This window comes from Pteropus alecto, unplaced genomic scaffold (assembly GCF_000325575.1).
Source record: "Pteropus alecto unplaced genomic scaffold, ASM32557v1 scaffold97, whole genome shotgun sequence".
Taxonomy (NCBI): Eukaryota; Metazoa; Chordata; class Mammalia; order Chiroptera; family Pteropodidae; genus Pteropus; species Pteropus alecto.
Window position 1 is genome coordinate 2,678,338 of NW_006439713.1, and position 15,335 is coordinate 2,693,672.

The 15,335-nt window shown below is 45.1% G+C and overlaps 1 protein-coding gene across 1 annotated transcript in view; it reads right to left on the reverse strand.

Annotated features, from left to right (window-relative positions):
• Window positions 1–375: 375 nt before the first annotated feature.
• LOC102885840 (SH3 domain-binding glutamic acid-rich protein) overlaps window positions 376–15,335 on the reverse strand; it is a 36,467-nt gene continuing 21,507 nt past the window's right edge. The window contains exons 5-9 of the mRNA XM_025050200.1: window positions 11,807–11,881; window positions 11,020–11,112; window positions 3,833–3,862; window positions 3,137–3,248; window positions 376–575 (exon numbers count right to left, since the gene is read on the reverse strand). Coding sequence (XP_024905968.1) covers window positions 3,171–3,248; window positions 3,833–3,862; window positions 11,020–11,112; window positions 11,807–11,881 — 276 coding nt within the window. The 3' untranslated portion in view covers window positions 376–575; window positions 3,137–3,170. The remainder of the gene's footprint in view (window positions 576–3,136; window positions 3,249–3,832; window positions 3,863–11,019; window positions 11,113–11,806; window positions 11,882–15,335) is intronic.

Below are 15,335 nucleotides of genomic sequence, written 5' to 3' on the forward strand. Positions count from 1 at the left end.
AAAAAAAACGCATATCCCGAGGCAGACAGAAAAGTTCTGCTGAGGATTCAGAAGTGGCAACGGATGGGCTGAGTTCAGGCATATACAAGTAGAGACCGAAACTAAAGAAACCGATGCTGTTTGGGGCAAGATATTTGCTATTAATCTTTATTTGTACGCTTGTTCTCTAAAAAGCTCTCCAATTTCAAAGCTAATTCTGAGACAAGTCGCCTTAGGCACATACAAAGAAATACTTCTGTCACAGCATGAAGAGTTCTATATTTTGAAACTTTTTTTTTCAGGGTATTAGTAAGATCTATTCATGCAGAGCAAAAAAGAAAAAGAAAAAAAAAAAGAAAAGAAAAAATTAAGCAAAGGCCAAAAACGCCAGGCCCGTGACGGTTTGCAGGTGTCGTCATTGCACTTGACAATGATATGATCACGTCGGTGGGGCCGCGGGCATCTAACCGCATCAGACAGTGCATTCCTCCGTGAGCCCAGATGGGCGGAGCGGTGGGCTAGCTTCCGGCCAAAGCATTTGGTTGAGTTTGGTTTGTAAGGGAAAAGTTGAAATGTTGCTTCGTGGCTTGAGTTTTCTAAAAGAAAGAGAAAATATTAGGGAGAAGACTGGTAAAGGGAGACAGAGAATGTTTACCACAATCTTCATTATCTATTATGCAGTAAAGGGAAGTATTGCCTTTCGTTCCGTAAAGCACTAGCCATCATTTGTTCTCAAGAAAGGAAATTAAACCAGGCTGGGGTCACGTCTCTCCCTGCATTAGCACATGTCAAACACCACGAGGGGGTCAACGTCCCCGGTCACAGCCACCCCTGCCTTTTCCTGGAGAATGGAGAGGCTGAACTAGTCCTGGAGGAGGACGTCTCAGTGGTCCGCGGCTGCGTCAGCACAGCATCAGGCCGCGGCCTCTCGCGGGGGGGCATTTGGTCTCGTGCTCTGTGTTATCTCTCCTTGGGCATCAACTGAGCATCAGCTTCAAACGCGGGAAATCACAATTGCTTCGCAGGCCCATTCTTTGCCATGTTCTCCCTAAAATCATCTTTGCAAATAAAGTGCCTGGCGTATTCCACGAGCTCGGAGATGGGCTCGTCTGCGGAAGCCGAGTGGTCTGCCGCATGCCTGCGTGTCTGCCAAGATGCGTTTTAAAGAAGGACATCGCATCCCTCCTGCGGTCCTTCACTGCGAGACCCTCTGACCTCACGACAGACCACTGTGGACCGGATTCCAAATGAGAAGCCATCAGAAAAACTGGCAAACTGTGCTGGCCACAGCTGTAGTTGTCTTTTTTTTTTTTTGGTCAGCCTATAAAGCCATCTGGCTACGTGAAGGATTGTCTCTCAGCTATGCCATTTCAAACTCAATAATTTTTAATAATTACATGAAAATTGCATAACTCTTAAAGAATTTTACGTTCATAGCGAATAGAAATAGATTTAACAGTACATACGAATCTTACACTGTGGGTTGGCTTTTTTTTTTTGGTGTAAGGATAAATATGAGCATATTTTCCTTTTCAACCATTTTTCAGATAGAACGTCGAAAAGTAAACATGCCGAGTTTCTTTTTCTCAAAAATGGGTCCCGATCCACGCCTTAGGAATGGGACTGGGGACGTTAACGAGGCTGGCAACCACACGAGAAAATCAAAATCAAAAGAAAATAAAAGAGATCGCACCCCAAAAGATAACATTAGGCCTTAGAATAGAAATCTGTGTGTTCAGAACGCGAAAAAAAAAAAACTCTGGGAAAACATGAAATGACAGGCCAGGTTCACTGTGTAATTCAAATAAAGGAGTGATGAGACTTTCATGGTCCACTCGTAAATCGTGATGGCTACTCTGACCAGCTCTCGGATTTCCTAGAAATGTCTTCGCGCTCTGAGATTTTATATTAGCTTTAATGTCTGAGCATAAGCATATTCAGAGGGGAGGTTCGTACTATTCGAATTGGTCTTCGGTGCACAGAGCACTGCTAACCGTTAGCCAATATTTACAGAGCACCGGGATTTCTTGCCTCGTCCAGCTGAACACTGCCTCCACCCTTCACTTGACAGGCTCCAAGCTGTCTTACCGAACACCTGCTGTGTGCTCACGTGCTCAGTCCCTCATTCTCCCTGTCTTCCCGATACCGACAGCCCCCAAATCTGTCTTATACGCATCAGTGAAGGCGTAACAGGGCAGTAAAGAGACTAAAAAAAATTCTTAATTTTAATTTTAAAAATAACCCTCATGCAGCCGAGCAGACTGTAAGCCTCACTGCCTTAGAAAATAAACTGCTCTCTCAAATTCGGTTGCAAGGTCAACTAATGTTAATCATAATATGACATTTACATAGGTATTTGCCATATGTCTTGTAAAACCAGATATTTTTATAGTACTTAATGATCTTTAGATGTTTTCACACGTACCATCCTATCTGTATGGCCCACGACATTCGAGCATGTCCCCCAAATCCTCAATATCCGCCATCATTAGATCCTATCACTATCTTATTAACATATTTATGTGGCACTTACCAAACTGTTAAAAATCACGCAATTATTTTTCATCGTCAGCAGAAGTTTAAAGCTACAAGGCAGCACGTGTACTTGTCAAAGACCCCGAGAGGAACTTCGCTGTTCCACAGTGTTCCTACACGAGTGTTCCAGTCAATATTTAACGCATAAAAATGGAACGCCGAGCTCTTATCACCGAATCGCTAGCAGCAATATTCGTCTTTCATGAACGACAACCAGCTTTATGGTTTTTTAAAGTTCTAACTCGTTGCCATCACCATGGGCATCAGTTGTCACTCTCCCCGTAAATATGTGCGCATAGTGGTCAGCACGGGACTCTGTGTAACAGAACGCTGACTCCTTCACGGAGACGAAGGTCGCACAGAGGAAGTGGAGAAAATAAACACGAAACCAGCCCTTCCTCAGCCGCCCTGCTTCCCGGGATCCCTATCACCCATGGGCTTCCACGCCCCAGTGCCCGAGCCATGGGTCCGGCAGCGCTCACCAGCCCTGTGGCTGCAGGTCCGGGCCGTGGGAAGAGAGACACATAGACTTGAACTGGAATCCACTTCTATTCCCAAGCGAAGTGTGGTATAGACAGCTACTGCCATAAACAAGTGTTCAACCCCAGAACTGTGTGGGTACCTGGAAACGGTGAAGAAATAAAGCACAAAGATGCCTACGAATCTTCTTCTCCTTTTTCAGCTTCCTCGTCCTCTGCTGCTTCTTCCGCTCCCTCCTCCGTTATGTCTTCTGTCTGATTTTAACAAAAATTACATCATTATTGAGAAGTGTGAGAATCGACAGATACAGTAAAGAAAGGAGTGTGACATCTCGGACTAGACTTAAGGGCCTCCCACGCACCCCACCCACTGTCCGCCTCATCCGTCCCGTGCCAGGTGCTGTGTACCCATCATCCCCACAACCGCCAAAAGGGACTCCCTCCCTCGCCAACCGGGTGACTAGGAGGCAGTCAAACCAACAGCACTAAGCATCATGCAAGCTGCACAAACTGCCCTATTCAATGGGGTGGACAGGAAGAATGGAAAACACATCTAACGACCTGGCCCGAACTGGCTGGGCTTCCCTGAAGATACCTGCTCCACAGGAGGCTCAGACAGAGGTCCAGAGCCAAGCCCTCCTTCTCTATCCACCCCCGTTTGATAAATTTGTCTCCAACTTATTTTATTTCCCGTCTCAGCAGGTGAAAGGAGGGGTTTCTGGGAGTGCGGGTTGCATCGGCTTCTTTATATCATGAACAACAAGGAGAATGTGGCCGAACTGCAACTCTCAACTTAAAAATGTTTTTATTAAGTGCAACTATTAAATATGCTACTGTACCTTTTCCGCTGCTGTCTCCCCCTCTTCTTCCTTAGGTCCATAAACAAAATTAAGAAAAAAAAATATTAATTCGCATAAGTTTGAAGTTGAGTCTAAAAATGAAGAAAACTATACTAGAATACATGTTCATCAAAATGAAAGATACTAACTTCTCGGTAAAATATATAAATAGCAAAGATATAATAACTGAGCGATGCCTACTTATTTCGTGCATGATATTTCAAGCCCCTGGAATATTATGAGATTAAGATATTTTTCCATCGCTCATATATCTGAGAAAATAGAACTAATCAGTCATACTGCTTAATTATATGTTTAATTCTCTCTCTAGGTCCAGCGTATATTGGAGATCTATAGACCTAGTTAGTAAAATTCAAACCATATACGTAAGCCATTCGAAATTTTGAACAAAACTATGTCCTTTCTGCCTTTATGTCCTGATAAGTATGCTTTCCCTTCAGCTTTGAACGAATTAATAAAAGTAGATCAAAAACTCGTCCTCCAACAGAACAAAATGATAACATTTCTGAACCACGCAGAATTCAAACGCTGATTTCTGGTTAAAGACCAATAAGGTCATCGCAGGCTCAGGCAGCTCTCCATCCTGCCAACCCACTGGAATTTCTATCTCCCCCAGATCAAAGTAACAGAACCAAGATATATCTCCTAAAAATGCAAGGAAATGAGACCTTCCCGTGCCTTCCCCCAAATGGCCATAGGGCGAAGCTCTCTGGGCTACCACAGAGCACTACAATGTTCCAGGTAAGTGAAAAGGTGAGGTCTAAAGAGCAGTCCCTAAGCCCTGATGCCTGCGCCTCGGGCAGAGAGCTTGGGGAACCTCGGGTGGGGAAGGTGAGAGCAATCTCGCAGGCCTGCGTATCCTCTCGCCCACCTCCCGTTCTTTAGACAGATGAGGACCCGGGACCACAGACCTAAGTAATTCGCCAAAGGTCACAGAGCAAGCAAGCAATGCAATCGGGACTCACTTCAAGGCTCCTGGTGCCTACTTCAGTGTCCTTCCTACTCGGTCATGCTGCCTCTCAAGGCCAGTGACAGAAAAGGCAAAATCATGGAAGGCACGTCACAGAGGACTCGCCACACTGTTACATTCCCCAGCCCTGCCTTCTGTTTTCAGCCAGTTCCGGAACAAAATTCAGATTTCTGAGACCGGTGTGTCAAATAGAGAACGTGAGAGCCCAATCCAGCGGGCCGCAGCTGAGCCGGCCCGAGAGGTGCTCCCAGCACTGGGACCCTCCGAACAAACCCTCGCGTTGACCAGCGCTGGCGACACACCAAGTATTAGAGCTTAAACAACGTCCAAGAGAAAAGAGTCCCGCACTTGTTGCAATGCGGGTGTTGGTTCCTCAGTGACGTGGAGACAACGCCGCTCTCGCGTGGCCTGATTCTGCCCATGCCTTGTCCCTCCTCCGCCCCAACTGTCTCCTCGCCCGGCTACAGCACCTCCAGTGTCCCTTAATCCCAGCCTGAGCCCCACGCTGCAGCGAGAGAGCGTTCTAAGACCACAAACTTGGCCGTGCTGCCCTTGTGCTTCAAAACTTTCACCTGTTCAAGATAATCCATCATCCCTAGAACGGCTGAAAGGCCATCGCCACCTGGCCCCCCGTTCACGGCCCCCAGCCTCGTGAACTTGACCATGCTGCCCTTGCGCTTCAAAACTTTCACCTGTTCAAGATAAATCCATCATCCCTAGAACGGCTGAAAGGCCGTAGCCACCTGGCCCCCCGTTCACGGCCCCCAGCCTCGTGCCTCCTCCCCATTCTTTCTTTCAGCCACGTAGACGGACCACAGGCAATTTTCAATTGTCACACCTTCCAGGACACTGCTTAAAATATTTTCAACCAGACCTAGTTTGGGTATCTCCTATCTGCACCCATAATCTTCCTTTCCATATCCGTCTCCCTGACTAGTCTGCGAAGCGCTTGAGGCACAACCTGTGTCATGTTCATTTTCGGATCTCCAGGACCCAGCCACTGTCTGGAACCACGAAATGAACTCAATAAATGCATTAAGCGACTGGATCAATGAGTGTATAAAGCTGGCTATTAACTCTCAAAGAACATCAATTTTCTTCTTATCCACCTGAGATCAAATTAAAATTCATGATATGCACCTTAGAATTATCAACTATATAAGATGTACATTTTTATAAATCCCATCATTTTTATTAACTATATTCAGCTGAAAGAGATGCATTAAGATTACTGTTAAAATGGGTTATCCTTAGAGCTAGCCTGGAGGGCAGCGGGGGTCTTACAGGAATAAGAGTCAGTCTCAATTCTTAAGGCTAGCAGCACTTACCTCGGTCCTAGGACTCCTGATCAATACCTGAATTGACCTTCATCTCTTGAAAGACGTGTTAAAGAAAGAAAGTAGTTGCTCAGAGAATTTGATAGATACTTAGCCTCGAAAGGTCAAGGAAGCTTTGAAGAAACTCGGGCATTACCACCCATCGCTAGTTCTACCAAAACACGAGCTCTGTGGGAACAGGAACTTTGGTCTCTTTCGTGCTCCAGCCCCTGGAATTCTGCCTGGCACGTGGCAGCAACTCAATCTGTTGATAAAATGTTGACTAAATGCATCTATGCACACCACTCCTGCTTCTTAGAAGGAGCTGGGATATAGTAATTAAATAAAAACTTAATGCCCATCCTTAGCTCACAGAATTGTAAAATATCAAAATTAGGCAGATCCTTACCTACATACAATGCTTGAATTCACTTTTCTGGTTGGCGGATAAGTATATCGGCAAAAAGGTTTTTTTTAAAAGATAATTATAATCACATGGTCAATTAAGCCAAGGTCTTGCAAAATCTTAGGACAGGGTACAAACCATTCCCTGGACAGAGCTACACTTTAAAATTATTTCATCTGTTCTAAGAGAGCTAGTCGGGTGAAGCCTCAGAAGTGGGAAGTCTTAGAACCTTCGCCAGCAGCTATTTGTGTTGAGAACTTGGCTGGCCAGGGAGGCAGGCTGCTGAGGTGGCATGTGGCCAGGAGTAAGGACAGGTGTCAGCCGTGGTGAGTGTCAGGCAGTGGCCGGTTAGGACAGGTGGCTGGTGCGAAAGGAAGCCAAGGGCCAGCCAGGAGTGGCCTGGGGCGGGGCCTGGGGATCAGGGGCAGGAGCTGGGTTCTCTCGACCCTCGGGCACCACAGGGCGTCTTCGGCCAGAGACTCGGGACCTAAACCCACGTCTGCTTCTGGAGGCAACCCAGTGGGGTGACGCACAGACCACCACCATGTACTCGACTGGGCCAAGGTCTTCGACAGTTTTGCAGAGGACTCGAGTTGGCGCAACTTAAAATCATTCCCCTCGATGAAAACCAAACACGAACTTCAACAAGCCTCAGTGTTTCCACCGTTCCCTGAGGTTCTCACAGTGTCCCCAGCCCACACTTCCTCTCTTGGAGTGTGCCCAGGAGCCGAGGGGACCCGCTCTCTGCCTTTACGCCTGCGCATGGTTCACCAGCTCCCCCTCTGTCCTTGGTCCCCGTGGGCCCCTGGGTGGTCCCAGAGGGGGGCCATGTACCGCCCTCCCCGTAGCGAGTCTGCAGTGACAGCTACAGGCGAGGTCCCCTGCGCGTGAGTCAGCGCCCCCCGTCCCGCCTCCCAGACGGCCGCGACCTGTCTGCAGCAGGTGGTGCACATCTTGGCATCCTGCGCCGAAGAACCCGGAGGCTTGAGGCGGTGGTTGGGGGCGGGCCACCTCATTGCAGGAGAATAGAGGGAAAGGGACGCTATCCCAGCGGGAGGGGGACGTTTGTCTCCATTTCTGATTTTTTAATCAATAGAATATTCTTAGAATAATATGTTTCCTCACTAAAATGGCCTCGTTTGAGCAGGTACAAGTGCGCAGTGAGCGAGCGTGCACGACAGTTGAGCTCAGATAAACGAACCGGTGACTCAGACACGACGGAGCCGCTTGACCCTCAGCTTACACCCCCAGGTGCTGAGGGGGCCGTCCCCATCACACCGTGAAAAAGGTCAACACACAGATGATGGTTTCCAACACACGAGTGAAAGGGTTAAAAGAACGGTGACCACTGACTAAGGTCTGTAGTCTACTTAACAGAAACACACCAAAGTCACTTTCCTGGTTTCGACATTGTACTGAGGCCATCTGTGCTGTCACCACTGGGGAAAGCCGGTGAGGAGCACACAGGATTCAGTCCTATGTCCCCGTGAGTCTATAATTAGTTTAGAATAAAAGGTTAAAATACATTTGCATTCCTTGTCATAAGTAGTGTGGCCAAATACCAGGCTTTGAATTCGTTTTGTTCTATTACGCAAAATTGGGGAAGGGGGATAGGGTTACTGTCCTGCCACGCTCTGGAAGAGCCACGTACTTGTCCTGATTCTCTGCCCCCAGGGAAGGAACTATAGGCTGCGTTTTTCAAAACCGTGGGCTAACAGAGGTGACGAAGCTACGTGGTCCCTGAAGAGGGGGCTGGAGTCTCGGGCTTAGAGCTGGGGAGATGGAAGCAGCCAGATTGGAGAGAGAAGGGGTCAGAAGGGGTGCGTCTTCTAGGAGTGGAGCCACCGGGTCCTGCCTGCACACAGTCACTGAGCCCGGGACCCCTGGGGCACTCGGGGAGCCCCGGGCACTTTGCACGGGACCAGCACTCGACAGTCGCAATGGGCATCAGGAAAGCCACGTCACAATGTGGCCGAGGTAGACAAAGAACCAGAGTCCTCTCCCCCTTCCGGGCACCGCTGAAGACTCTGGATGCCTCCAAGTCCCTAGGGAGGAGAGGGTCTCTGAAACACTTCACCCAGATTGACTTTCCTGCCAGCCGTGAGGCAGAGGCATGAAGCAGATATAGTGACGTCTAGAGAAACAGAGGAAGCTGACACTCCTTGCACACAAATCACAGAAACCACATCTAGGCCCAGTCAGTGGTGTTCTTTGCGTCCCTGTGGAGTGTTGGGTGATGAGGGAGCACAGGGAGCACTACTGTTTAAACACAACGGGTTGGCAGGAGAAAATCCCGAGAATCCATGAAACCTCCTCAGGACGGTTTTCAACAGAGCCAGAGTTTTTATCTAAAAGACTTGGATTCATCTGGGCTGTAATGCCTAGAACCTACACGGATGTGGCCAGTACTTGGAAGATGAATGTTAAAAAGGTAAAACACAATGATCTAACTGACATGTTTATTACAAATAAGCCTATGTACATCCAGGTCACTGTGGGTAAAGCTGGGATGACAAATAGCAGAGATGGCCTTCCTGGCTGAACTTCTCCAAACCAACCCCAGGCCATAAAAACAGACAGTAGCACAGAATGTAACTTTTAAATAACGGATAGTTTTGTCTCCTTTTTAAATTTCAATGAGTTTTCCTATGCATTCAATCCCAAAGCTAATCACATTATCATGTCATTTTTATGCTATTTACTGAGAGATCATGATGTTTTTACTTATTGAACTGAATTAAAGTCAGTCAAAGAGCATGTATCAGTTATCAAATGGGGAAAAGTCAGAATCTGTCTTTATGTAGAATAAATATTATTAAAAAGTTGAAAAGACAGTTCGATAATGTAATAATGTTAATAATAACTTCATCTAAAATAAAAATGTCTTTTCCTTAGTCATTGCTTTCATCACAGCCCATGTCAAAAAACAAAAATGATTTTTTAAGTTCCTATCAGAATTTGCGAGATGATAATTGACTTTGGAGAAGGCTCACAATCTTAAATAATAGTAACGAAGGGAAGCCCCAGTCTGGATGGCTTGTCACGTCATTGAACTGGCCTCAGGAGCCAAAAGGCTGAGAGGCTGAAGCAGACCCCGCCCCTGCTGGAGGAGGCAGGGTCTGACTGTCAAAAGCTACCTTGGCTCACGGGACCAAGGGGTTGGCTGTAATGTTTTTTATGTTGGTCTTTGTCCTAAAAGAAGCGAAACGAATCTCCCCACATAAATCAATAATATTAAAAGAGAGCTTGAGGACATTTACGCCAAGTTCAAATTATAAAAAGACAGTTTTTTAAATTACAACATAATGCAACTATCATTATATTTAATTTAAAATCTATTATTTCTGAATTATATAGGCTGCCAAGAAACCCCATTTAACTTCTAGGTCAAGATGAAAGATTGCATCTTTCCTTAAAAAAAAAATAATTTCAAAGAGTCTTAAATTATGAACATTTTGAATTAGCGTGCTTCCAATATGAGGAATTTACTGCCCTAGCCCCTCGCAAATCCAGGTTCCTAAAGATAAAGACCAATCGATGTCCACTCCCCAGCATTTCACAGCATGGCCACCGGTCTTGGACCATTCCTAGTCACATGCCCGGTGCTGGGAACAGAGTCCACCTATCTTAAAAGCTGTCCACACCTCTCTTGGAATCAAAAAATAGGTAAAAATACAAACCATCTGCATTCAGTAAACAGTCTTTGTGACAACTAGAGCAACACAGAAGCCCACGGAAATTCTCCCGTAGGGAAGCTCCCCCCACCCCAGATGCTGGCAGCCCCACCCCGGTCAGGCTCCCCCTCACCTGGGTCTCTCCCTTACCTGGCTCTCAGGCACATTCTGGGAATTCCTGGCATAAGAGGCCCCTCCAGTTCCCCACTGTCCTAGCTTGCTGTTCTAGAACCACAGTCTTCTCCCCCTCCTCACGTTCTCCCCACCCTTTGTCCTGTGGTTCCTGAAGTAGAGCCCCGTTTAGAATCCTGTTGCAGGCCTCGGATCAGCGGGGATCTGCAACTCCTCGACTGGATTCTGACTGATGTCGGTTTCCTTCCCCAGGCCTGCCTTCCATCATCAGCTCCTCTTGGCTTCCCAAAAAGACTCAGTGGACGAATGCTGGGAATCCACCATCGCTCATGACAATGAATAGGTCTCTGGTTTTGGAAAGAACATAAACCCAACCTATCCTTTTCAACACAACAACAAATTACTGAAGTCTCGTCTAGCCTGTCCCTCCGAGCCTGGGTTCAGGTCCTTCCTCTGACTCCCTTTGAGCCCTCGACATACGTTGACCACATCGGTTAACCCGTTAGATACAAATTACCAGCTTCTACCCGGCTAACCTCTCAGCTCCTTATTATCATGCTCATTCCTGTGTGCCCAGAAGGATTGCTGGCACCTGGTAGGAGCTCCATGAATACTTGATGAATAGAAATGAATCCAATGAAACTACGGTGAAAAAAGCAAACACTCACATTCTTTTCTTGGGATTCAGTAAGGTTGCCCGCATCTTCTTCATCCTTTTTCTGTGCCTCGTTTTCTCCACTTTCTTCGGTCTTCTCTGTTCCCTGGTTATAAAGGAAACACACAGTATCACTAACCCGAGATAAGCTAGCAAGGAAACAAGCAAACAGCAGACCACATGTGTTGTGGTTTTCTTTCTTGGATACACAGCATATAAATGGAGCAAATGTAGATGTCCTATTTGTTAGGTCACTTAGCTACTAGAGTGTAGGATTGTCACCCCTCAAAGCTACTGATGGGAGCTATCGGTGTAAGTCAACGGGTCTGATTCATGGGCATGGTAGAGTAATAAACTCCTAAATAAAGAGTTTCAATTCACTCATTTAAGGCTTATGAAGAGAATGCCAAAGGGTTTGACATTTAGGCAGTTGCTCAGGGAGGCTTTATAACTTCAGAGATTTAAAAAGGTGATAGATATATACAGACATACATACATATGTACATGTGTATACATAGATGGATGATGGGTGGATGATAGATATATGCATGTACATAGATGGAAGATGGAGAAATGACGGATGGATAGGTGATAGATAGATGATTGATTGATAGATAGACAGACAGTAAGATAGATAATGGGTAGATGGATAGATAGATGGATGAATGGATAAATAAATAGACATATTGACAGATAGATGATAAGGTAGACACACAACATAGATACAGAAAGATCAGCACCACGCTGACATTCTGAGGAAAGCTGCCTGCAGGACGACGGTGCGAGATACCAACTCTTACCTCTGTGGTACTCTCTGCCTCTCCCACTACATCGCCATTGGGAAGGGATGATTCATCCTCAGGCGACTTTGTCACCTGCATCACATAAATTGAAAATGTTTGAGGACTTTCTTGAAGATGACAGTTTGCACTTCAACATCGTTTAACTATTCAAGTTATGTTTGTCTTCATCCCTCATTTTATCTTAACAACACTGTGACCTCAGTAAGTAGGTCAGTCACTTCCGCTCACACCATAGAGACAAGAAAATAAAGGCAGAAAATGTCACAATGCTAGTTAAGGGCTCTCCTCTCCGGTCTTCTGTTCTTCCGGCACCCCGTTACCCACACATCGGGCCTCCTGGGTCTGATTCGGGCTCTTGGCTTTCCCTCCCGGTCTCTCGTTCTCTGCGTTGTGGTTCACGTTGGAAGGATTCTGCCATCGAGCTCCTCGGACCACAGCGTGGGCCAAGGTGGTACCCATTCTCTGTCACTCATCTTGCAGTTTTAAATTAGGAAATCCCAGAATGTCCATTTCTGCTCCAAATTCGTGTCTTTTACGGTCCCCATCAAATGTTTCTCCAGGTCTCCCACTGCTTCTTCCTTCTGCGCTCCTTCATCGGAAGGCACCTGAATCACCTGTTATATCTGGTCTTCCTCCTTCCGGTTACCGGGAATGCTACCCTTATTGAAATGGTTTCATCATTACTCAAAATCGCTCACAACGGGAGCCCGCTAATCAGAAAAGGAGTGTCCAAACTTTTAATCACACATCATTTTTGGCTAAAAAAATTGCATTATCCAGACATATTATCTCTCTTATTCACCAGACTTGGATGTGTCCTCAGAGAGTATCCATGTTCCACTGGAAGATGTCGCCATGACTCCAACAGAGGGATTGGAAACCTTTGAGCAATGTTGGTATTGTTTTGGGATATCAGAACTTCCTGAGGTGGCTCCCACAAGGACACACTCACTGGGATGTATGAATTCTGACACTGAATAGTCAAGCCCCAACAGCGTTTTGTAAATGTAATGCTCTAACACTGTTATGACTGTACTTATCCCTGTCAGTTAGGGGAAAATCTCATTACAGATATAACTGGACACTTCCCACTGGTATCTTAACAGTATGCCCCTGAAAAAAATAACGTATAACAGACACCAATCCTAGTGCTTCTTTGCCTGATGGTACAGGTTATCAATCATAACTTCAGTTATTTGCTTTAAATGTTAACCCGATCATAGCTTTACTTCATTTCAATTTAGTATGTTCTAGGAAAGTAATTTTCAGTTGGGAATTCCCATCACCTACTCGTATAGTTTTATTATATATAGATGCCTAGGATCCAGTCCACATCTATTGAATCCCATTACTTGATGTTCTTGATATATCCCTACCATATATAAGAATATGCTTGCATGCATGGAACATATGCTTGCTATATTCATAGTATAGTATGTCTCTGAATAATTGTTACATCAAGATTTTTCCTCTCTTCAACCGTTTTTACGAATAAGATATGTTTGTTGTCTTTTTTTGAAAATATACTTAGTGATTGCATTTATAGATTTTGAGTAAAGTATTTTTGGATTGACTTTACTATTTTCTTACATGCCACAGAGACAACCAAATTTTCTTGTCAGGGGCAATAGTTTTGTTTTAATTCTCACTGAGGCTTTCATACCTGAAAGTTATCAATAATAAACTAACCACAGTCATTTTAGGTCATTTGTCATGCATGGATATTTTTCTTAGCCTGTTTTACTTCGATGCTTTTCTGAAAGCTTTTGCAGTCAGCTGCAGGCCAGAATGATTCATCTTCCACGCAGAAGGACTACTCAGAGCCCCACAGAAAATGACCGTATGCCACGTCCTTCAGGGTACAGGTCTCTGCTGGCAACACTGCAAGAGCTTTAAGACCACCCCAGTGGGCTAAGTCGGGATTTCCAGAACTGCAGTAGAGGAGCAGATGGGTTCATGAGACAACCAACCCCAGATCCTGTGGAGTAAGAATGAACTACGCAGGTCTGAATGAATCAGTGAGGGATGATGGTAGTTTTTGCTTGGAATATTGTCAATGTTATTTTAATATCTATACTATGGATATATAAGGAAGCCTTCTGTCTTTCCTCCTAAGCTTTTTATGAATCATAACAGCATAGTAGACCCAGATTTTGTAAGTTAAAATGAAGTTTGTCCAGAATTCAAAAATTCTCATTGAATTTTTTTGAGACAATGTAGGTATTCGCCTAGCTTCAGTAGGAATCTGTGTCCCTTGTTACCAGGGCATAACTGGAAACTCGTTATGCAACCAGGGCCTCGACTGGAATGTGGTTTTGAGAACGATGCTCGTTGGATCAGATACGACCAGATGCTTGTAAAGAACGAAGGTGGAGTTTATGGAGACGATGGAAGCTGATGAAGCCCTCTTGGGAAAACTGGCCTGGTGCCTGAGCTGGCACAGCCTGCTTAAGACAAGTCAAGTTTTCTAAAAGCCATGATGCTGCCTATGATGTTTAGTATTGTTTTATGAGCATACACTTCTAAATAATCGTCAGGAGGGTCTATTTTTAGCTTTAGCAAGATTAATTTCCTTGCTGACTTCTCCACAATGTTGTTTACTACAAAACGACACTGTGACAAATAATATCACTTCCATAAATCATCGAGTGTCTGTCTTCCCAAAGGATACTTGAAGGACTTTCCCTGTGTGCACACACATAAACACCTACAAACTCAAGCAATGCTGACAACACCAAAGGTTCCAGCGTAGACTATGCTAATTAGTGGAATGTTTGTGTGCGAATCACCTCAGCTCCTTAGGCTTCAAGTTCCTCCTCTTGGAAGAGAAGGATCTGGACCGGACAGCCTCTTAGGTCTCTCTAGCCAAGTTTCCTAAGTCCATGGCCCTCCCTTTCTTCCACATAGTTAAGGAGAATTTCGTGCATATGACAGTACCTAAGTACAAATCATGGAGGAATCTAAAAACTGAGATTCAATATTTTTTAAATGGAATAAGATGAAATAGCAGAAGCTGAAATAGATTTACATATATTACTATGGATATGTCTGAAAACCATGTTGTTTTTTTAAAAAAGCAAGTTGAAGAACATTCCAAAAAATATGATACCAATTTGGCATTAAAAATACAAAACAACATATGTATTGCCTGTGGAGTTAAATATATAGTTTTATATATAGTTTTTTAAAAATCAAAAAAAAATGAAAATAAGAATAAAATAAAACATCTATGATGTTGGTGTCCCCAGGGAGGGGGGGGTAGACAAAGCAACCTCATAGTGTCTCTGTAATGACTGACTCCTCCTCAATTAACAGGTTTAGTCTCTTCAAAATTTAAACCAGAGAGAGTCTAACTTCCTGGTCATGAAGCCAGCTGAGGCAGGGAAACAAACCCAGAACGAGGGGGTCTACATGAGAAGTCCACATCTTGAAAGGGAAGGCCCTCCTAGCCCCCTTCCCCAGTTGCTCCCAGAACACTGGCAGCCAGATTTACTCTCCATTTACCATCACCACCACCATCATCACA